The sequence below is a fragment of the Gymnoscopelus braueri genome (assembly GCF_963280865.1).
Source record: "Gymnoscopelus braueri genome assembly, chromosome: 2".
Classification (NCBI taxonomy): domain Eukaryota; kingdom Metazoa; phylum Chordata; class Actinopteri; order Myctophiformes; family Myctophidae; genus Gymnoscopelus; species Gymnoscopelus braueri.
The window spans coordinates 47,465,332-47,488,896 of NC_137604.1; the positions used below are offsets into that span (position 1 = coordinate 47,465,332).

General features: G+C 39.7%; 2 protein-coding genes across 2 annotated transcripts; one reads left to right on the forward strand and one right to left on the reverse strand.

Moving 5' to 3' along the window:
* Positions 1 to 2,840: 2,840 nt before the first annotated feature.
* On the reverse strand, positions 2,841 to 23,413 carry LOC308077293 (rho GDP-dissociation inhibitor 1-like). Its single transcript, XM_080417918.1, has 6 exons — positions 23,283 to 23,413; positions 18,660 to 18,848; positions 12,099 to 12,182; positions 6,874 to 6,950; positions 6,172 to 6,235; positions 2,841 to 4,972 (listed from the first exon to the last, which is right to left on the reverse strand). Exons 2-6 carry the CDS (start codon positions 18,844 to 18,846, stop codon positions 4,773 to 4,775), a joined length of 612 nt encoding a protein of 203 aa, XP_080274044.1. The 5' UTR covers positions 18,847 to 18,848; positions 23,283 to 23,413; the 3' UTR covers positions 2,841 to 4,772.
* LOC308106092 (NAD-dependent protein deacetylase sirtuin-2-like) lies at positions 8,107 to 10,558 on the forward strand (the record flags this gene model as incomplete). The annotated part of the gene is made up of 1 exon (XM_080457119.1): positions 8,107 to 10,558. One exon carries the CDS (start codon positions 8,107 to 8,109, stop codon positions 9,235 to 9,237), a length of 1,131 nt encoding a protein of 376 aa, XP_080313245.1. The 3' UTR covers positions 9,238 to 10,558.
* Positions 23,414 to 23,565: the final 152 nt, after the last annotated feature.

Consider the following 23,565-nt stretch of genomic DNA (forward strand, 5'->3'; position numbering starts at 1 on the left):
AAAAAAAGCTTTCTTTTTGCAAGTATGGGGAACCTACAAGCCGTCACAAATATTAAGCAGTTGGTCACCTAGAATATTATGTTAAAATACTGTATGTGTCATACAGGAGTATATTTGTCATATACATTATATGTAGCGGAAAGCGAAATAGTCATGTTGGCCCTATAGGCCAGCGTAAATTTACCAGCCACTGGAGGTGGAGGTGGGGGCAGAGTTAGTTTCCTGCCCAGACTGTAAAGTTTGATCAAACTGTACAGGCATGTTAATTTCCTCCCCACTCCTGTGAATGTATATTTAATGTGTATATTTATGTACAGAGACTAAATGGTGTTGTGAAAATGGTGTTTTTAAAAAAAGAAAGAAGAGTTTTGGGTGCTTGCAGGGAATATTAGTGCAATTCACTTTTAATTCACTCCTGATTGGAAAGACTTTATTCCAGAGTTTTCTCCTAAAAACAAATCTCAACCTATAGAGTAGTTTGTATTGTACTTTAACCACATTAACCCAAGCATCCCTATTCTGAGCATGTCTTAATAGGTGAACATTCTGTGAAATTAGCAAGCTCACAAACTTGTAGATCTGCCATTTTTTGGCATACAGATTTGGTGTAGAGGGGAAAACCCCAAAATATATAAATGGTTTAAGTGGTTAAGCTTATATTTGATAAAATAGAAAGTGAATTGACCCCCCCCCCCACCCAGCTCATACTGTGACAGAGACCTGTCGATTCAATGGCAGGCAAGATGGGTCAAATCTTTTGAATGTTTACTGCAATTTTTGAAGAGCTTAGATGCATGCCAAATTGTATTTGGCATGCATGCCTTAAATGTATTCATAATTGTATAATTTCAAAACCACATTCAGAAATTAAATGTATAATATAGTGTGCTTAATTGATGCCACAATTGGGAGATTTGTGAACATTGAAATTCAATTAAATTGTATTATGGTGCCAAATCACAAGTTGTCTCAAGACAGAGACCTGACATTGTCCCAGGCCCGAGCAAGCATATTTATGACACTGGCAATGGAAAACTCCCCCCCCCCCCTCTAACTGGTAGGAAGCATCAGGCAGACCCTGGTTCTAGGGTGGGTGGATGGGGGAGAGGAAGAGGGAGAGAGATGCAACAATAGCAGTAATAACAGTAAAACTATGACAAGAATAATATTAATACATAGTAGCAACAGCCGTAGTAAAAGCCATGACAGCAATAACAATGACATTAGTTTTTACTTCATGCGTTGCAAATTGTTGTCTGTCTTTCTATACTGTACATTGACTTGTACTGTGCTGCCTATAGCTTAATCACAAGACAGATTTTTTTTTTTTAACCGAATGGGTTCCCATATTGGTAGTAGCCTAATACATTTTCAAAAAAGAGAATAACTACCATACGGTAGAATATATTTGACACAAAATCTGATATTAGTTCAAGTTTATTTAACTTTGTTATATAACACATTATGGTACATATCACATATGGATACATGCTGTACATTTTCACTGCTGAACAAGGAATTCGTTTTGAGAATTGAAATTCTATGCACTCGCCACTAGATGCCACAATGACACACTCTGTTAAACTTTGTTGGTTGTTCATAGCCTACATAGGATAGGTCTGTGGACATTAATATGATGTTGAATTGAATTGGTTGTAACTTGAAGAAGGTTGTATTGGTCTCACTTGCACACAACGTCAAAGATATTTTCTCAGTGGTCGTTTTGAGGTAAAAAAAAAAAAAAACTGATTTACATACAATGCAGCAAGAGACATGGAGAAAATACAATAACAGTGCAGTAAGATACATGCCTGTCGCTCAAACATTTTCATGTGAAGGACCCGCAAATTGATATGAATTTGGCCGCATACCCCAATCTGAAATGTAGTGCCTAAGGGCTCCCATAAGAAAGATTTGTATTCAAACTTAAAAAAAAGAAAGAAAAGGGAAGACTTTGACAGGGCCAGGATTCAAACCTGCAACCTTCTAGTTCCCAGGCAGGCGCTTAACCCAATGAGCCACTGTGCTTTGCTAGGTGCTAAAAGCCAAATGGTTAATGACAGAAAAGCCAGAGGCTTGTTTCCATTGTTGTTCATAAACATTCAAACATCTAGACAAGCAACAGCACAACAAACCATAGACAAATATTATAATACTGTTCAAAGTTTATTTTATTTTTTCTTTGTATCGTTGTTTTGATGTTCCTCAGGCAAGAATGAAAACTGTGGTGCACCACATGTTGAGGACAACGGGTTTTTATTATATATAAATCTTCTTAAGGTTTGTGCGTAATGACAAACATCGTCACCTTTCAACAGAGAGTACATGGAGTGGAGCAGTCCTAATACTTCTGTAATTTTACTCAAGTAAATTCCAGACTTTTACTTCTAACAGAGTATTTCTACATTGCGGTATTGATACTTTAACTTAAAACATTTGAGTACCTTTTCCACCACTGCTATTTAGTATGCCAAATTGTATGTCCCCTGATGAACTGTGCTTGCATGGTAGTAGACTATTAAAATAGTGCATAATGACATTTTTAGGGTATGATTATGTCAAATGGTATGACCTCAGGAAAACATTAATTCATTTTAAGTATAAAAATTTGTATTTACTTTGTTTAAAATGTTCTCAACAAAACTATGTGCTTCTTGCATAGGTGTCCATGATAATGCCTGGAAAATGTGATCGTCTCTGCCAGGCCAAAGACTATGTTTTCGCCCCTGTCCGTCCATCCCAGACTCTATTCTAAGTTAAACTTTTTTGTCTTTTGAGGGATGTGAAATGATATCATTCGGGGTCTCTCCCACTGTCTCACACACACACACAGTTACAGGCCAAGTTGAGCAAAATCTTTATTGACCAAGAAGAGCAATCACAAATGATGATCAAATATACAACCCCACCAGCATGCCAGCATTTTCATACAAACTGTACAATGTAAAGGAATGTATGGAACAGCATTAGATCATTCTCAGTATTTCAGGGGGAAAAAAAACATGTTTCAAATCCATACAAGTTGATTTCATTTCTACTTAAGTCATTTTGATTGAAACCCCTCAATTCACATACAGTACTGAGCACACATTTCTGGTGACTTTATGCAAAGATTGTTCTGACATAACATTAGGTCTCTCCTTATTGGGTCTCGTGTGTCATTAAGTAAAGGCAAACACCTGGCCAGAGGTGACCAATACTAGTCTAATTTCTTCTATGCTACCAACTCCTGTTCCCCTCAATGATACCATACACCGTCAAGGTCTCCAGCAGCAGACGGTGCCCAAGTCAGCAAACTCCTCAGTCACTCTCTAGTCTTCTCATAATAAACACATGTTTTAACAGTAAGCTAGTAGTTGCAACACAATCTGGGTGAATGTTAGTATGAAAGGGAACCTGAAATGGGGAATGATGTACATTAAGGCAAAGAAAAATACAAAAGCAAGAGTCTCTATACCGAGCTTTTTCCCCCCACATGACCATGGTCAGTAATAAGGCGTCATGGCTAGAAGGAACACAAGTGCCGATATTTATCAATACTGATTTAAGTGGCTTACTGGGCAAGGAAAACAACAGTTGACATATCTTTTTAGTGGTGTGTTCCAATTAATAACATTCTATCATTGTCCTTAGAATTTACAAGAGGGGGTTAGTCAAGGGGCATAAGTGTGTGCACAAAGCAGTACGTAAGCAACCCGTTATCAACAGGGTCTCCATTAGAGCAGGGCTATGAATGGGCTTTTGTTAGTCGCAAGAGTAAGCTCTTGATAAAGACACTACTAACATCATACAGTAGCAACCGCTGCTTTGTACACACAAGGCATGCTAAATTCCTCCATTTGCTTGCAGCCAAGTTAGAAAAAGCTACATATTTTTCATTCAATACATAAGGCAGCGAGGAGGATAGTACCCCTGCTTTTTTCTTTGTTTACTTTACATTTGTCACTCCTTGTTCACTTTGGCCCTAATCCCCCGATGGAAGAGTGGGTAGTACATTTAAAGAGGAGAGGAGACGTCATAGAGCAGCTATGAATAACTTGTCTCACAAGGCAGGTCTCGGTAAAAATATATATATATTAAAAATAAAATAAAACAGAGGCAAGGTAGGCAAGCAGGGGAAAGCTATGGCGGTGGGGGCGGGTGGGGCAAAATAGCCATGGTCGGGTCAGAAAAGCCCACAAAAGCTCATTATTATTAACATGTGAATACAGTCACATTACACAACCATTAATACAATTATATAAAAAAGGCAAACAAAAGTCGATTGTACAGTTGCTTTTCCACATGTACTTCTTAGTGAGAGGAAGACACCATTTTAATGGAGGTGGAAGGCGAGGTTAATCTCTTCAAAGCAGCAAAAAAACATGAGGAAAAAAAGGGTGGAAAAGGAAGTGTGGGGACTGTATCGAGGAAAAAGGGGTCCTACACAGCACAGCTCATTGGGTGGTGGGTGGAAGTGGGTGGGCAGAGGTTGGAAGGCGTTGACAGGTTGGTGACCGTGAACAGAACTGGTTCTTGTGCAACCAATGAGTGTGGAAGGAGGGATGTATTGGACGGACAGGGGAACCATTGCTACTGCTGCTGCTGCTACTGATGCTGACAGAGAGGTGGGGAGAGGGTGGGGATGTCAAGACAGCGAAGTGGAAACTAAGGCATGAGGATGGAATGCACAAAGCAATAAAACAAAGAAGGCAGAAATGGTAGACACAGGGATTTTTGAGGGGCGGGCAGGTTGTGGGGTTGGGGCTGGGGTTTATTCCCAAAGGCCTCTTTTAGTCTTTCCAGTCTTTCTTGATGTTGAGGTTCCACTCCCAGGAAAGGTGGTCATGCTTGTCGTCATCAGTGAATTTGGACTTGATATTGTAGGTGCCACGTGCTAGCATTCCTTTGGGGGCCTCCTCTAGTGGGGTCAGGAAGTCATACTCAGCAGGCCGGGGGCCGTAGCTTCCAACCATGTAGTCAGATTTGTCAACTGTAACCAAATGGAGAAAATATGCACATTGCATGGGTTAACGTAAAATCAAATCCCAGCTTTGACATGCCAAGTCCCAATCTGTGAAACAGTGTGAAAGAAGTCCCCCTAACTAGTGCCCTGTTTACTAAACAATTAGCACAATGTGTAAAATCATGATGTTTACGGCTTTACGCATTATCGGTCTAAATGTATGTTCCCGCTGTTCTACATACAGCCAACCAGATGAAGAAGTTAAAGGCTTTTAGCTTTGCTTTTATGAAATATACGAGACCATTAGGGTTTTATGGAAGATGCTTCAGAACATTCTATTGCAAGTTGGACCAATTCAAATACCGTTTAACTTTCAATATATTTTGTATCAATTATTACTGTAGGGCTTTATCAAACACATGCTTAAGGGTTACGCCCAATTTATGCTGGTTGTGTGCCAATGTATTGCACTGAGAATAGCCGATCTACAAGCTCACAACGAGCTTGTAAATCTGCTATTTTAAGTGACCCCCGGCACGCAAATAAGTATAATAATCCTTTAGAGAATGCCAAGAGAAAGACATGTTTCTAACCTAAAAGAATGGCTGACCTTAAAATACAATTGAACATAGTTTAACTCCATGAACACCTTGATATAATAGTAGAATCCTCTGCCCCCCTCTCCCAACCCCTCCTTTCTCTGTAAATATACCCTATGATGCTACATAGGGTATTATCTTATTCCAACATTTATTTAATTGTAATTGTATTGTATGTAAGATATGTATTATTGATGAATTGAGTACAATGGACCACAATGGAAACAAAGCCTGGGGCATTTTGTGTTATGCTTTTAGCATAACCTGTGACTGTGCTGTTGATAATCTTGTTAATTAAGTATTCAATCAATCAATGACTGAAATCTTTCGTGGTGACTGAAGACTTTAATCATGTCACAAGAGACAAAGGAGAGATATAATGTAATTAATAAATAATAGGTCATTGATGAATTGTATTCACATTTCACAATCACTCACTTCAATGACTCGGGGATGACGATTATGTATTAACCCCTGAAAACATAATTCTTCTGAAAGAAACTTTGCTGACAGTTAAGAAATGACTCTAGTGAAATCATTAGACTGAGGCGACTATACATTTTTGGTGTTTGTGCAATATCATCACAGCTGCACAGAAGTCCAGACCAGTAGAAATTGTCAACTCACTTTTTACTCCTTTCCTGAAGGTGTGCTGCACATACTTCAGACCCGAAACAATCTCTTTGTTAACCTGAGAGAACAGAATTGTAAAACAGTTTTACAATCTAAAACAGAACTTAATTAACATGTTAGTCTTTGCAAATTATTTGTACTTTGTTGTGTAGGAGACGGATGGGGTTTACTGCATCATGACATTTCTCATACTATCGAGTCAATTATTTACCAGAAAATTATATTAAATTGACATTCAAATATTTTCAAAATGCAACAAATAATGCAGACACGGTTTAATTTTCTCCTTTGTACATAGTGTTTTGTATTAGTTGATGACATTTATTGTTATTTTTAAGCATATGTTCATTAATTGTATACAAACAGCATGTGGTACAGTCAGACATTAGGGCTATAAGGATAACAAAACAAAGTCCTGGGGACTTGTTTCCATTGTGGTCCTATTCTACCACGGGCTGTTTACATTTTTGACTAATTAAGTATTCAATAAAACTTTTGTCTGAATTGCACGTCTTAAATCAGACATTTCAAGAGAATCATATCAGATTTAATTCTGAATCTGCCTTACTTATGTACTACATCCACACAGCATCGAACAGAAATTCCCTGGCTATGGAAATGTGTTTATTTTTTAAAGCTGGAATTATTTCAGGGACCATATCACACCCTGCTTAAAGCAGTTTGAACCACTCTCACCTTAAAGCTGATCTTTATTCTGTACTCCACTCCCTCCTTCAGGATAAAGGCCTGCTTCTTATAAGCCTCTAGGTCTCCTGTTAAACCACAAGAACATTCACAAGTCATAATCTCTCTTGCACAGATACAAAGGCATACAGAGTTGTACTGTATGTGTCCAATAAGTACTACTGTCTAATTATTATTATTATGGGGCAAGAATGCAAAAAAAAGATCAATCATCATTTATTTTCCATAGCTTTGCCATAACCAAATGAGACTGACAGACATAATTATCTTATTAGCAACTGAACTGGGGACCCCTCATCCTGACAAGCACTTGGAATTGTAGGCATCACATTTAGTTCCACAGATAAATATTGTGAAGGTGGCAGACCTACAAGCTCACAACGCCTCGCATTCGGCCACCTTCACAATGTTTGCCTCGTACGTAATATTTGACGATTTGGCATTAAAAAAGGTCTTAAATGGTCACTTTAGAAATGTGCAGATATCCTGTATACGCTTGTACTGTATTTTCGTTTGTTTACTGTTGAGTGAGAAAACAATGTTGGAAAGCTAATTGTAGAATTATCCGGAGCATTCCAGCACCTGAAATTTGCTGTTATTTATGGGTGTATTTCCTGCTTATTTAGGATTTTATACAGGAGTGAGGCTGAGTTATAATCCGAAGGTACAAATATATAATCCGACGGTACAAATATATACAGACTGTAAAGGCCACAGCTCTGACCTGTGGTGTTGGGGTCCACAGCGGGGGACTTTTCACATGAGAGAGACATGTGTTGATTGATTAGGTCAGATAAGGAGCTGGGGCACAGTGGCTACTGTTTAAGAATAGACAAGTCACATGATTAATCAAACAGAAGGTTACACCCACATGGGTAGACCAAACCCATATAAATAGAGGTCTGCATGCATCATTGCATCAGTGTTACTAGTTACCAGGGTGTTATTGCTGCGTTCGTCATTTTCCATTGTGAGCTCCGAGAGACTGACAGTGTATAACCTATTGACCCTATTGACACAGCTTGGTGTGGCTACTGACTAGACTTGGCTGGAAGGCAGGCAGGAACTGACTGCTCACAACACAGACAGAGTCGGACAATAATAGGCGACGGACAACAACAATCTGATCGAGTTCTGATCGAGTTTCAACATCGGACACTGTGCTGCTAAATGACACAGTGAATATTCATTTTCATCCTAATATTTCTTTGAGTCGACGGATAGATGTCTGAAGCACCAGAGACCCCTAAAAGAGGAGAAGAGGAGGAGGATCTGACCGCTGGAGCAGAGAATCAGTCTGACGATGGTACTGAAGAAGAAGGAGAGGCTACTGGAGAAACAGAAATAGACTCCCTGCTCAACCTGTTGAACCTGGGTAAGGTTCTGGATGAGCTCACTCTGGAAGGGGTCGCTCGGTACATACAGAGTGGCAAATGTAAAAACATCATCTGCATGGTCGGAGCAGGAACATCTACATCGGCTGGGATCCCCGACTTCCGCTCGCCAAAAACTGGCCTCTATGCCAATCTGCAGAAATACAACCTGCCCTACCCAGAAGCCGTCTTCCAGATAGACTACTTCAAGAAACACCCTGAGGCATTCTTCACCCTGGCCAAGGAACTGTACCCAGGACAGTTTAAGCCGACAGTGTGTCATTACTTCATGAGGCTGTTAAAGGACAAGGGGCTCATGAGACGCTGTTACTCCCAGAATATTGACAATCTTGAGCGTGTGGCTGGGATGGAGGGAGACGACCTGATTGAGGCCCATGGCACGTTCTACACTTCCCACTGTGTCAGCTCCTTTTGCAAAAAGGAGTACGACCTGGACTGGATGAAAGAGAAGATCTTCGCTGATGACATCCCCAAATGTGAGAAGTGCAACAGTCTGGTCAAGCCAGATATTGTCTTCTTTGGTGAAAGGATGCCTGACCAGTTCTTCACGTCAACGAAGATGGACTTTCCTCGGTGTGACCTTCTTATCATCATGGGTACATCCCTGCAGGTGCAACCATTCGCCGGTCTCATTGACAAGGTTTCTATAAACTGTCCCAGGCTGCTCATTAACATGGAGAAGGTAGGAGAGGCTGATCCCCTTGTTTCAGGCCTCCGAGGGGGGATGAACTTTAACTCAGACATGGCTTACAGAGACGTAGCCCACATCAGTACATGTGATGATGGCTGTTTGGCCCTGGCTGACCTGCTGGGATGGAAGGCGGAGTTGAAAGAGCTGGTGAAGAAGGAACATGCCAGAATTGACAGCCAGGATAACAAGGAGAAGACCGGGGAGAGCAAAGGAGCCGCAGCTAAGCCATGTTCTGCATCGGTCGCTCCACAAACTGACAAGGAAGAGTAACCAATGTCATTGTAATATCAGCCGATGTCAGATAGTTTGTAGTTCAAAGAGAGGTGTGCATACCCAAGGGTTTGTTCAGGAGGGTGGGGAGTTAAAAAATCTGATCAAAAGCTCTCTCTTTGCAAACACATTCTGGCAATTAATATTTAAAACCTTCTCATCAGTGCCCGTAGAACCTTCTGCTTCTATTGCAGTGTTTGGAGTTGTTCCCCAAGAAAGAGAAGATGTACAACTTATTCACATACCGTTTTTGTATGCTTTTGTCTTTTTGACCTTTGTGAAAATAGAAAATACCAATAAAGAAACCTTGAACAAAAAAAAGCTTTATTTTTGCAACTATGGGGAACCTACAAGCCGTCACAAATATTAATTTAATTCCGAGTGTAAAAATTCCATTTTTACAATTGCATTGTTAAATTGATACTAAGGATTTTACTGTGAATGCAAATGTAAAATTCTCTCTTGATTTCTTTTCTCATGTTTACTTTGTACTCCTATGATGTGTGATTCTCTCACTATGAAAGCTTTCTTAAGTGTTCAGAACCCAAGATATCATTATCTGAAGATTTGCAGCTCCATCCACTCTTTGTTTAACCTATAACTGAAAAAGGCTGTATCTCGCTTCCTAAGCACTTTTTTTTTATTTTGAAAAAGAAAAAAGAAAAAAGTTGGCAAAGTTTGCAATATTTTTTTTATTTCATTGGCACTGAAAGAGTTAATAGGGTTAACAGTGCCAGGAACAATGCACTACATGCATTGTTCAAGGCAATATGGCAAAATGACTCAATTTAAGATAAAATAGACAACACTACATTACATTCTACACAATGTATTAAAAAAGTGCCATGTGTATACATTCACATGGCGTAGTGTCATCACCACAACGTATCTGGGGGCGGAGTCGCGAGTGGGGGAAAACACAGATTTGCCCCAGGTACAGTATATAGACAGTGGGATGTGGGGTTTTCAAACTCGGATGCTGTAGTGTAAAAGAATACTTATTTCAAAAGTAACGTCATGGCTTGCCAGATCACAGGCACAGATCCTTGTTGCAACTCGACAAGGAACGCTACATTAGCAAATTAAACAAGAGTCAGATTGGAATGTTGTCTTTGACTGGACAGATGATCTAACACAACGGTCCGAGGTGTTCTGGTTTAATCGCCTGGTAAGAGTGAATTCCAAGTAGGAATGGCACTTCGCCAAAAGATAATGGGGTCGAGACCTGCCTGTGTCAAAACTCTAGTCTCTAAACTGTACTTGAATTCACTACGTGTTCTATAACAACATTATTGATGACTTAATGGCTGTTGGTTTTTAATATTATGGTAAGTTTAATCGATCATATCTTGTGATAGTGTCTCTACCAGGCGATTAAACACTGTGTGCAGATGTTAACAAGTTTTGTACACGGGAGACTGAGCAGGAGATAGAGGGAAACGGCTCTCCGATCTCAGTGGTGCTTGTGCTGAAACTTGACGCATGCAATAAGATATAAGGATAATCTGACTCTGATTATAAACCACTTGAACCCCAGCTTCTATATTCTGTGGAAACATAAGTCAAAAATCTACAAGATTGGTAGACTGAAAAAGCGGTCAAAGTACAGAGCAAACTCAGGTCCCGTTTTAGTCTAGAGGGTTTAAGAGGTTTTAAGGAGGCAGGATAGTTGTAGTAGGCCACCTGATTCACAATTGTTTCATATATCTTAATAATAAGTCAACTTTCTGAGGATGAGTGAACGATTGCGTTCCAGATGTCCTAGCGATGGATTTTTCATGGCTGTCAATGTTTCTATCGTCGAAAAAAAATCTCTCTGAAAGTGATCCAAACGATCGTGTACAATGTAAGCTATAGAACTCTATGAGGCAGATCATTCTGTTTTACCCCACACTAAAACCGGATGTGACGTTTGTGGGCATTCCTGTCTATCTCTGTGTATAATGTCATGATATGTAATCAGATACAAATTAAGTCATATACTATACTGTCAAAAATACACCATACTGCATCAGTGAAGTACTACCATGACATTATACTCATTACAAGTTACTGATTGGTCAGAACCAAAATACCAATAAGCTCCTGGACAAACAGTGCTGTTATCAGTATTTGACAGTCAATAAATTCAAACAAAGTGTTTAATAAACATAGGCTTTACTGGAATGGGCCACTCTGTTATACAAACAGCTACAGAGGTATATTTGAAGGCTCATTTTAGCAAGTTTATTTTAACGAGTTAATTCTATTTTCCATCTCAGAAAATTATCGCATCCGCAATCTATTAACTAGCAGACAGACTCCTCTTGCTCTGTCCCTCCGGTCCCCGATTGTTCACGGCTACACACCGTAGCCAACACAGTATTACATTAGAAGACACGGTAATAAACGGTGGCATTATAACTAGCAAAGCTTTCTCTTTTTCGGCTTATTGTGTAATTATTCTCTGACTTTGGCTATATCTTCTATGAAAGTTTCAACGAAGCAGCTATAAGATAAGTAGATAAGTTTGTTTATCTATATCCTACAAGCTGGAGGGACCATTGCATTGTAATTGGCTTTTTTTTAAATCCTGAACAATACCCATCCCCAGAACAGTGATGCTCTAATTGACTTGACCTGATCGAGATAATAGACCTCCGTCAGTTTGTCTGCATACCAAAGGGTGTCCATTTATTAGGATGTATTAAAACTATACTGGAGCATTCCTACCAAGTAAGTCATTTTACAGTGCAACCTTAGATGGCACTGTTCTGGGTACCATTGTCCTTTCTATCAAAGTTCTGCCAACCATAGTTGGTGTATATTCCAGTCAGCACATTAACCGTCTCAGCAGTAAAACAGCCCAAACTGAGACTCACCTTGCAGGTCCAGGGTGAGGGGATTAGGAGCAGTCTCACACATCAGAGTCAGCCGGGTAACCTGGACATTGGGGGCCTTAGGATCTGGAGCAGCATCACAAGAAGAAAAAGTATAGGTTTATTGGTCACTTTTTAAAATAACGTTTACAACTTCAGGCTCATAACGTGACTTGTACAGTACTTAGTGGCAGACCTGCACAAGATTGCAGATTTTGGGTACAGTTGCAGCAGATGATTCATACTACTCCATAACAGTACTTAACGATCATTCCCTTGTGAAACAAATGAAAATAAGATGCACAATAACTATTATTTGCAAAATACAGTAAATCTAGGACTGCCATTGGTGATAGGGCTGTTATGATTATTTGAATAATCAATCATCAGAAATTAGACATTTGTGTAGCGATGTTCGTATCGTGTAATCATTGTATCATTTACAACTTTTAAGCAAAATTCAGAAAGGTCTGTTTAGGTTTAAACAAGCATTTACAATAATTTTGTGAATGTAGTTAATTTTCTAATTATTGCATTTTTGGATTGGGGTCCTTTATTTCAGATAGGTCAGTGAAACAGAGGAGAGACAAAATGTCCCTTGTGGGATCAAATGCCTATTTATCATGAGCCACAAAAACAGCATAGACTAACATCCGAACATTTTCAAGAGAACTGAACATAATGTATAATATGCAAAACGCTGGGATGCCTCCAGGGAATTTAAATCAGGACAGCACTCCTGTAGTTGGGATGAACTCTGCATTAATTAAACAAGTTTATTCTAAGAAAATCACATTATCTGTCAGCAAAGGACTGGTGTAGCCTAATTATTAGCAGTGACTCAACACAAAATAACACACAAAAGCACCACTACTGCAACAAGGATAACTTAATATCACGTGTGTGTGTGTGTGTGTGTGTTAGTGTTGTCACGATACTGGATTTCTAACTTCGATATCGATATTTTGAAAAATATCAATATTCGATACGATACGATACAATTCAATATAATTCAATACAAAAAGAATTGTACGATACAATTCGATACGATACGATATTCGATACGATATTCGATACGATATTCGATACCACAGGAATTCAGAGTGCAAAATGTTTTCTTTTTATTTAAAGAAAAACTAGGAACTAGGAGGTAGTGCATTTTCACATTTTAGACAGTCTGGTGCAATCAGTAACAATGCCCAAATAAAAAAATAAAAAATAAGCCTGTGACACACATTAAAAAGCAGGCATTTCAAGTCAAAATAAAGGCAGCACAAAACGGTCATAGGAACTAGGAGCCCTAGGAGGTAGTGCATTTTCACATTTTAGACAGTCTGAGTCTAGTTAGTGCTTAGTACAAATACAACAAATCAATTAAAAGAGGTGCAATCAGTAACAATGCTCAAATAAAAAAAATAATAAGCCTGAGTGACACATTTAAAGGCAGGCATTTCAAGTAGAAATAAAGGCAGCACAAAACAGTCAAGAGCAATAGTACTGTACTACTACAACAAATGATCAACTGTGTGAAACAATTCAAACACATTCAAAAGGTAGTTAAGGCACTTGGCAGCACTAGAAACACATTTTACTGAAATTGAAAAAAAACAAACAAGGAAAAGGGAAACAGTGCAACTGCTTATTGCTTAAGAAGTACAAAAACTTCTCTGTAGCTAGCTTAGCTAGGTAGGTTTATCATCTTATTCTTTTCTTCCTCTGGCCCTCTCAGATTTTTTGCTAGGAACACCAACATGTCAATGTGCTCCTCTGTAAGTCGTGCCCTTCTTGGACTGACAATGAGCCCTGATGTACTAAATACACGCTCTGATGCTACACTTGAAGCAGAGATACACAAATACTTTTTGGCAAAGTGGGCAAGGTGAGGTAACAATTTGTCGTTTTCTCCCCACCATTCGAGTGGGTCCTTTGTTTTTTCTTCACAGATTCTTTCATATATCATGAACTCTTTTGTGAGTCCTACAGCAGCTTCCTCCTCGTCTTCGACATTTTGACTCTTTTTTTCCCCCTGTATGCTGAATAGCAGTCCCTTCAGATCCGTTTTCTTTTTCTTTGCTGGCTGTGGGGCTTCTGGTTCTGGAGGAGGTTGTGCTGTTTCTACTGAATTGCCAAGACTTTGTTTTACCTCTTCTTTCATAGTAACAAAACTGTCCTTGAACCTTGGGTCAAGAAACGTGGCTGTGTTCAGTAGTAGCTGCAGACTCTGGTTCTCATATCTTTGTTTGAGATCCCCTCCAATAGCTTCTTTAATTTGACGTTTTAGGTTGCTGTCACTTTCCTCAACTGTCAAATTTTTGAATATTTTCCAACATAGGGGAAGGACAGAGGAGAGTGTGGTATGTTTTTCACCACTAAGTGCATCAGTGTAACCACTGAGGGGGCTCAATACCTCCTGCACATACTGAAGAACTACAATGTCCGTGTCTCTGGGCATGAGGTGCCATTTCTTCCGGTCCTCGGCTAGAACGGCACAGACTGCTTGCTGCTGCTCTAAGTATCTGTTTACCATTTGGTATGTTGAGTCCCAGCGTGTGGGCTCATCGTGGATCAATTTGTGCTCTTTTAGGTTCAGAGGTAATTGTTTTGTCTTTAAGTTTCGATACATCTTTGGAGACCTGCTGAACGCAGAAACAGTCTTTCTTAATCTCGACAGTACTTCAGGCACACGGCCTACATTCAGGCCCCTGCCCACGGCAAGGTGGAGGTTGTGGCCAAAACAGGGAACCCATGTGAAGGAGGCAAATGCCTTCTTATTGTTTGAGGCATTATCAGTAGTAATACCGGCCATATCTGACATGTCCAGCTTCCATGTTTCGTGTACCATCTCCTCCAATGCCTCCTTCAAGCTGTCCCCTGTGTGATCCGAGTGCATCCCAGCACAGCCCAGACACCAGCTCTTCATCTTCCAGGACTCTGTTATGAACTGTATAGTTACTGCCATGAAACAGGAGTTGGCCCTGCTGGTCCACAGGTCAGTGGTGCAGGAGAAGAAGCGATTCCCCACAAAACTGTCTGTGACAGTATTTTTTATTTCATTGTACAGGGCTGGGATTTCAGTGTCCATGAAATAATTACGTGATGGAAGGGAATATTTATTGTTTAACTGCCGAAGAAGCTGTTTGAACCCAGGCTTCTCTACAGTGTAAATAGGGACCTGGTCCATGCAAATGTAAGTCGCTACAGCTCTGTTGATCTTCTTGGCCTCTTGCGAGTCTTCATCATACTTTTTTTGTCGATCCCAGGTCTCTCCAACACTCGGCTGTGCCAGTGGACAGTGACTGGCTGCACGTTGAGTTTCAGATTGAAGCTCAGCATCTCTCTTGCGCTGAAAGAAATATAACAATCTATCTTTAGAAGTTTTATAAAAACTGTTTTTTGCTTTTAATCAGGCTTTTATAAAAAACTAACTATTTAATACTATTATCTATCTTATTCTTATCAATTAATCTTGAATGAAAAACAAAGTAAGTATACATTAAACTAAAGTAGTGATGTGCTATTGTGCTTACCTACAATACTTTATTTGTGTATGTACTTTCTTTGATTTATTTCTTAGGAGATTAATTTGATAAGATAACAAAGTTATAACTTATATTGAATGCCTGATTCAAATAGAATAACTTAGATGCTGTTGTGTGTGTCTCACACAACAGCATTGGTTGATATGAATAGAAGCCATGATGAAGCAGTTAGTTGACTATGGTGGTAAAAAATAAATGATTAGATTTGTGCTTAGCAGGAGCAGGTTACAGCATTTAAAGGGATATTTCACTTTCAAATAAAATAAACATTTTAAAAATATATTAAAAATAAATGAAAAAAGTAATGGAAAAATCACGGCCCCCTCACGCATTAGAGTGTCCTACTAATGTGTGAGGGGGCCGTGATTTTGCCATAACTTTTTTCATTTTTTAAAAATATTTATTTTTAATGTTTATTTTATTTGAAAGTGAAATATCCCTTTAAGTTATTCTCTTTCAATGGCCTTTATAATAACGTATCTTATCAATTAATCTTAAAATAAACCAAAGTATACAAAAGTAGTGTGTGTCAGACTCACACAACATCATCTAAGTTGTTCGTTTCTTTTTTACCAGTCTACTCCTGCATTGGTTTGAGGGTTTCTATTGATATGATAACTAATGCATCCGGTCTAAGGCACGCCTACTCAAACTATTTCTGTTCATTTCCACTCCCCCACCCACACACACGCAAACTGAGAATCGTTTCCGTATCCTCTCTCTAGAACGGATATGCACTGCAGTTAGCTTTAGCCATCATCGCTATCACTAACAACAACAAACACGTTTACTGGCCTCGCGGGCCGATTTTAATGACTCATTTATGGTACAAACCTCTCTGAACTCCTTGTATAGGTCTTTGTGTTTGTCCTGGAGGTGTGATGCAAGGTTGCTCGTGTTGGCTCCCTTGCTCGGCACAATGCGTTTGCATCGCTTGCACCTCGGTTTGCTCGTGTCCTTTGGCTGTCCGTGTGCATCGGGTTCGAATCCGAAGTAGTTCCAAACTACACTTCTGGCGTTCTTTTTGTCAATTAAAACGGGCAGCGAAGGTCCTGCATCTGCATCTGCACATGCCATTTTAAGAATAGAAAAGCGACTCGTACACCATTAACTTTATACTCGCACCAGAGCAGCTCAGCAACAGTAGCACACTCACATGGCTAGAGAGACAGAGTGGAGAGGGGAGGGGCTGCAGCCTGCATGCATTGCGTTCCAGTCAGGCTGCGCCGTGTGTGTGTGTGTGTGTGTGCGTGTACTACTGGCCCCGGCTGGCGCTGTTGCGCAAGTGTTTTCTTCACCAACGGCAGAGGTACAAACGGAGTATCGTTATAACAAACGGAGTATCGATAGATCGATACCACGGGGAATTCATATTGAACCGTTTTTATTTTATAATTATCGATATTTATCGATATTTTTGACAACACTAGTGTGTGTGTGTGTGTGTGTGTGTGTGTGTGTGTGTGTGTGTGTGTGTAATAGTTAGAGAATCTAGCAATCCTGTGTAAAATAAACAATTCTTTAATTTTACCAAAAAAAGTTGTCACTTGCCCTCTGTCTGATAGAATAATACATTTTAAGCCAAAAATATGTTTCATTTGCCAATCTCACTCATTTAAGTTAAGAAATGAAAAGCAATACAGTTCTTAGTAACTTATTGTCATAAAGTTATTTATAAAAAACATTATTTAGTCAATGTTTTATTATGAATAACAAAACAAAATCCATTAAAGAAATGTCACAAGAATATTTTTGGGAGGCTTTTGGACATGAATTATAATTCTTAGAAGGAAAATTGGACTAAAAAGAAAACAGTATCTGCAAGTTAGACAAAAAAAGAATATATATTCCAATCGGTGCATCTCTACCATATCACAAAGTGAATGTTTTTCTTTGCTCCACATCATATTTTATATAGGGCTCAGTCAGTTTGTGATGACCATTTATTTACGCAATATCTAAAAAAAAGTCTAAAATGTAGACCATAAAACTATTGGCATTTAATTGTCATGTAAATAATCAGATTAATTGATTACGTAAACAATCGTTAGCTGCAGTCGTGATTTTACGTGAAGTAAAAGCTTCAGTCTAAAGGTCCTTACACACCGGGGCGAATTCTTCATGCGAATAAATACGTTTTTTTTTAAAACCTTATAAAGTCAATGCAAGCGTCCACATCAGTTTCTTTTAATTATTCGGAACGAGTCCGAATTTTGCGTATATTCGCATATTCGCCGGTGTGTAAGGACCTTTATGCTCTAAATGTAAATGTAGCTGAGGGGAGGCTGCAGGACGTTTGGAAAATAAAGGGAGTCTATTTGGACAGTGGAGATTGTGGGGGGAAATTGAGGAGAGGAACAGAAAGCAAAGATGAAGGCATGGCAAGAAACATTCATTATCAACAGCCTGGCATGTGCCATGATAGACTGTTGTTTTTAGTATAAATCACTAACACTACTGGGAAACAAATATGCTTCACCCCCTTTCGCCTCACCCAGACCTTTGGCAAAGAGACTTAATATCAATTGCTTATTTTATTCATGAGCACATACAGCACACTTTATATCCTTTGGATTTTTCTTTTTATTAAAATAAACGCCAGGCAATACCCACATATTTAATCAAATGTGGTTTTTTTTATTAGTCGGCTAATTTAATTATAGAGGTCATTCAATGAAATGTAATGTGATACTGATGTCCAGGTCAGTCTGTCACTACTTTGGGTTTTTTACCCATTGTTTGTTCAATTACCATATACAAACACACTGCGACCCGTTAAAATTAATTCAAGATCAAAACAGCTCTACATTGTTCTTTCTCTGAGAAAGAGTAATGCCACTCATATCTAGGTAGCCAAAATAGTGATGGTTTTATTCCTTTTCAGCAGGTGACTCATCCTCATACAGTAGTGTAATCCTGAAACCATAAATCATCTCTAGTAAAAAATAATTAAAGGGAAAGTTGTAGGTGACACACTTTGATAGTGGCCAATAAATGAGAAAGAATGTCAAGCTTAGGCTATTACCGACTTCAGCGGGAGTGCCGCCGAGCAGGACCTCCTTGTACTTGCGTAGGCTCTCATCTTCCTTGTCCAGCTCCTGGATCTCCTGTAGTGTCTTCTGGGCTGGAGGTTTGTAATTCACTGGCTCACTCTCTTCGTTCTCTGCTGCGATGGCCGCTAGCTGCTCTGGAGTTACATCGTCCTCAGCCATGTCTAGAGGAGAACGAGATGGAGTGCGGATGGGAGGGAGAGAGAATGAGGTGGCTCTGTAATCGTTCATGATATTTTCAAATAGTCTGAGAAAGTTTGTGTTGGAAAACTAGCATTGGAAAGCTACATTAGAAAAATCACGTGATACAGTGCATTGTCACGCTGTCAAAAACATTCCTGAGATTCCTTACGAGTTCTTGACATGTTTTTATCAGTGTGTATTATTTAGTTTATTTGATGAAACAACTGAGAAAGAAACCAATGCAACACAAAGTGCTTATGTGTGCAGATGGCGGTGGCGGCCGATGCCATCTGCACACATAAGCACATCTCCATGTGTAATTGGAGATGTAGTCGTTAGGTCATTTCTAAGTAGGGATGGGTATCGTTCAATTTCTTTTCGATATCGATTCTCAAACTATACTTTTTCCGATACCATTTTTTTATCCATTCTTTTTTTTTTAAAGGAAAACTACATTCACAATCAATATAGAAAATAAACCTAGTGTATTTAACACAACTTTAACTCATCTGTAACTTAACTAACAAAAATAATGTAAGTACAAACACAGGAAATAAATGTGTATATACATTTTTTTTTTTTAAAAGTCCCTTAGGTTTCAATATAGATTGATGCGTTCATTTCGATGCCAAGAAAGTATTGAAATTCGAGTCCTAGCCCTATTTCTAAGCCTGATAATTGTAGTCGATTTGGCAGCCTTTTATTTTCTTACCCTTCTGATAAATTAGAACTTTTTTAGTCAGTTGATGCTTTGTAACCATACAAGTAAAATGCCAGACTCTTTTTGGGAACAGTTCTTATATTACGTGATTTTCACGTAGTCTATGGGATTTCAAATGGAAAAAATCTTCATGACCTAACGGCTGTGTTTTTTTTAACATCAGATTTCAGCATGGTGCACATTAATGCTTCTGGGAAGTGTCTACTTTTGTAAATGTACACCAACTGCAGCTCCCCCATTCCCCTTAGCCTGCATCACTTTGCACCCATGAGCTTCTGTTTACATGTATATACAGTATTATCTAGCCACTGCCAGTCGGCTGTATCGGTCAAGCTAGGCCCAATAGTCAAACCCTGGTCAGCTTCCTACTTTCCTTATCACTGTGTACGACATACAGGTATTATACACGCATAATTGTGTACATTAATCATAATTCACCAACACATGGCCCCTCTGGTATGTATCCGGGACCGACTAGATTTGCCTAGTCTTGTTTTTTGAAAGGGTCAGTACACATAGAACATTTTCTGCATTCTTTGCATGCACTTGCCTCTTGGGGTGGTAAAACAATAATATGACAACCTCACTGAAGCCAGCAGGCACCATAGGCCACAGCTATAACAAATCCAGACAGCTAGAGCCAGTCAGGTTGTTTCCTTCAATGGAGGTGCTCTATTCTGTGCAGCTGTGAGGTGGTCTTCCCGTAAGGCTGATGACCTAACAGCGGTGGCTGCATGATATCATCTCAGCAGACTTCTCTGAAATAGCATCACTACGGCTAGCATCATGAGACCATTGAATGAGGTCATGGCAGCACATGACAGTATGGTTGGCTGAGGATGTGGGGTGCTCAAAATACGTCTCGAGTAAAGCCCAGAAGTTACTGCCGACGTAAGAGAAGAAGCTAGATTTCTTTAGCATGGGGTCTATCGTTGTCTGGGATTCTTAAAAGAAAAAACGGAGGTGAAACACTGCTATGTCTCTCACTGTCAAGACTGTTTACTTGATTTTGTGAAAAGTAAAATCAAACTAAAGAAGCAAATTACAAGCAAATTAATGTAAAAGTGATGTTTTTTCCCCATTGATTCTCTGTTCTTTATTTTGGTTACAGCAATACATTTAATTTAGGCATTAGAGATGTCACTCATACCATTTGGTAATATAATGATGCACTTGCCGTGAAGAGGGCAACTACCAACTATATATAAACATTGGCTTAATCTTTGGTGTGTAAATTAGGCTACATTTAATTGCGCACTCTCTCTATCCTTATAACATCCCCCTCCAAGAGGTTATTATTGGACAAAATGCTGCTCTCCTGACATCCTAACAAAAGCAGGAAATGTGATGTTTATGCCAAAAAGGCTTGACATTCCCAATAAGGGTATCCCACCCACACCACTACAGATTGCCATCAAATGAGCCTGAATCCCATAGTCAAGACATCTGACTGCATGATTGAATCAAGGTTGAATGTGTCTCCACTTGATTTGGGTGACCCGTTTTAATGCACCAGGTGAAGCTTATTTTTTTCTATATGTATGCAATTACTAAAAATGTGCATCTGGCAATCACCCTAGCACAAGCAGCATCTAAAGGGCACGGTCGTGTGAGACAATTTGTCACCAACCATGGTGAAAAACAGCAAATATGCCAGCCCGCCTCGCAAATTACTGTTTTATACTGGCTATATTGTGTAATTGTTACGAAGATAATCCTCCAGCATATGCACAAAAATGTGCTGCTCTTTAGGTGATCCCAACTACTTACAGAAAACTACGATTTGCAAATAAACGAGAATGCACATTATTATTTTTTTCAAATGTTGAAATAAAATTTCCTTTTACTCCACACAGAGGCCATCTCAGGCGATGAATGGCCTAACTCCTAACTGCATATTTTGCAAGTCAGATTAGATAACAACTACCAATCATGTATCGAAGCACCTTCCTTTGGGCAAAGGCAAATAGAGAGAACCACTTATGACTTGAGGGAAAGTTTTCTTCCTCCAGTCTCTCCCCACTGACCTGCCCAAACTAGCAGCTGCCAGTGGAATTCCAGCAAGCTGAGCAGTAGCATGTCTAAGCAGGGCCACAGACCTGCTCAGGCTCATTTTATGACTCCACTGCTAAACACACACACCGTCAGTGGAAAACACTTTTGGCGGCAGGGTGAATTAATGGCAACTGACTTCAGAGAGTTCTACAAGCAAAAAAGAATTAAATTAATATTGTAGTACAATTAATTATATTCTTTGGCATCGTTGTATGACTCTACAAGAAAGTAAAACAGGTGGGACTTCTAAGATAGGCCCATTTTGCCCTCAGAAAATTAGAATGCATGTAGTCCTTATTCAACCTCACAGGAATATATACCCAATACCGGATGGGCCAGGTGACACTTAAACACTACAGGAATGCAATTCAGTCTGGATTCTTTTCATATTCCTTTGTTCCAAAATGTAAACCACTGTTTTTTGCATGATTAGATTTGATGTTCCACAAGAGATACATTTCAGATCAAGGATGTTCACCACTGCAGAGGAAGTGGGGGATTCAGATTGAAAGTATTATGTAACCATTGGCATTAAACCCACTGTGTGGCTGGCGACACCGAATGGTTCCTCTTTCCTACTCCTGAAAAAAAGCTCTCTTGCTAAAAGTTCAGCAACAAGGGTTGGGTATGTTCTGCCTAGACGTGTGTACGTGTGTATATAATACACATATGTACACACAGTGTGTGTGTCTCTCTCACACACACTAACACACACAGAGCTGATTAAGGATGTTTCAAGAACACACTGGCCACACATTTTTCCACACCCAACTGGAGAGGAAAATGAAGTGCTACTCATGGATTTTAACAAGACAGGAAGCCAGAAGATTGTGATAGACGGGAGGTATCTTCACTGTATTAAAAGTGACCAATTTCATCACTCATTAAAACACATACTACAGTTACTTTGCACAAGATCTTGCAGACCACCATGCTACAGATGCAGTAGTGTTCTGTACACCAATATGGAACCCAATGGAAACAAGCCATAGTGCTTTCTTGGGTTTATCCATTAAGCATCCTTTTGACGGAACTGTACCTCAGTGCTTTTCGCAAACTGTTAATTAAGTATTCAATCAATCAAGCAACGGATACAAACTGGTTCGAGTAATATTCACTGTAGTTAATCGACGTCACATTAAACAAATATGGGATGATAACTTGAGATCGGTGGACAAAGACGTACCGTATATGGCATGCATCGCATGACAAAGTCCATCAAAGCCAAAACGGTGACAAATGATTTGTACATCAGGAGGATCAGATCAGGATCCCAGCAGACAGCAGAAGCTTGACACATATGTAATAGTCAGGCGTTTTAGACAACAAGCGGTGTGATATATCACACTGACAGTGATATTTTGACATAAAGACTAAGTGGATACACATTAGTAACGTTGGACTAAACAAAGGGGTTCCCATTCTGTAGCCTACAGGGTGGGACGGACGGGACAGACCGTAGCGCAGCGACACAGACAGGCTAGTCGGCTTCTAGCTAGCTAACCATAGCTTGACAAGTTAACATATTAGGGGCGGGTCACACACATGCGAAACTTATATAAAGGGTTTCAATTTGCGCGACGAGACGAGTGCTGGTTCTGTTAGATTGACTGACTCGTTAAAAGGCACCAGGACTTACCTTTACAGGATATTGTGCAGTGTGTGTGTGTGTGTGCTTGCCTCAGTCTGTTGCTGCTCAGCACTGTGTGCGTGTGTGATAGTGTGTGTGCACTGTGCAAGTATGGCGAACAAGGAGCGGCGCCGCGCCCCGCCCGGCGCCCGCGCAGCACGCTTCCGGGAACTGCTCTGCGCATGCCGCATACAGGTGGCGTGCGCGCGATGCCGATGTCGCGCGCCCTCAATACGCAGCTAGCGACTACCTAGTCCTAGTGCAGGGGTTCTCAAACTTTTTCATGTCAAGA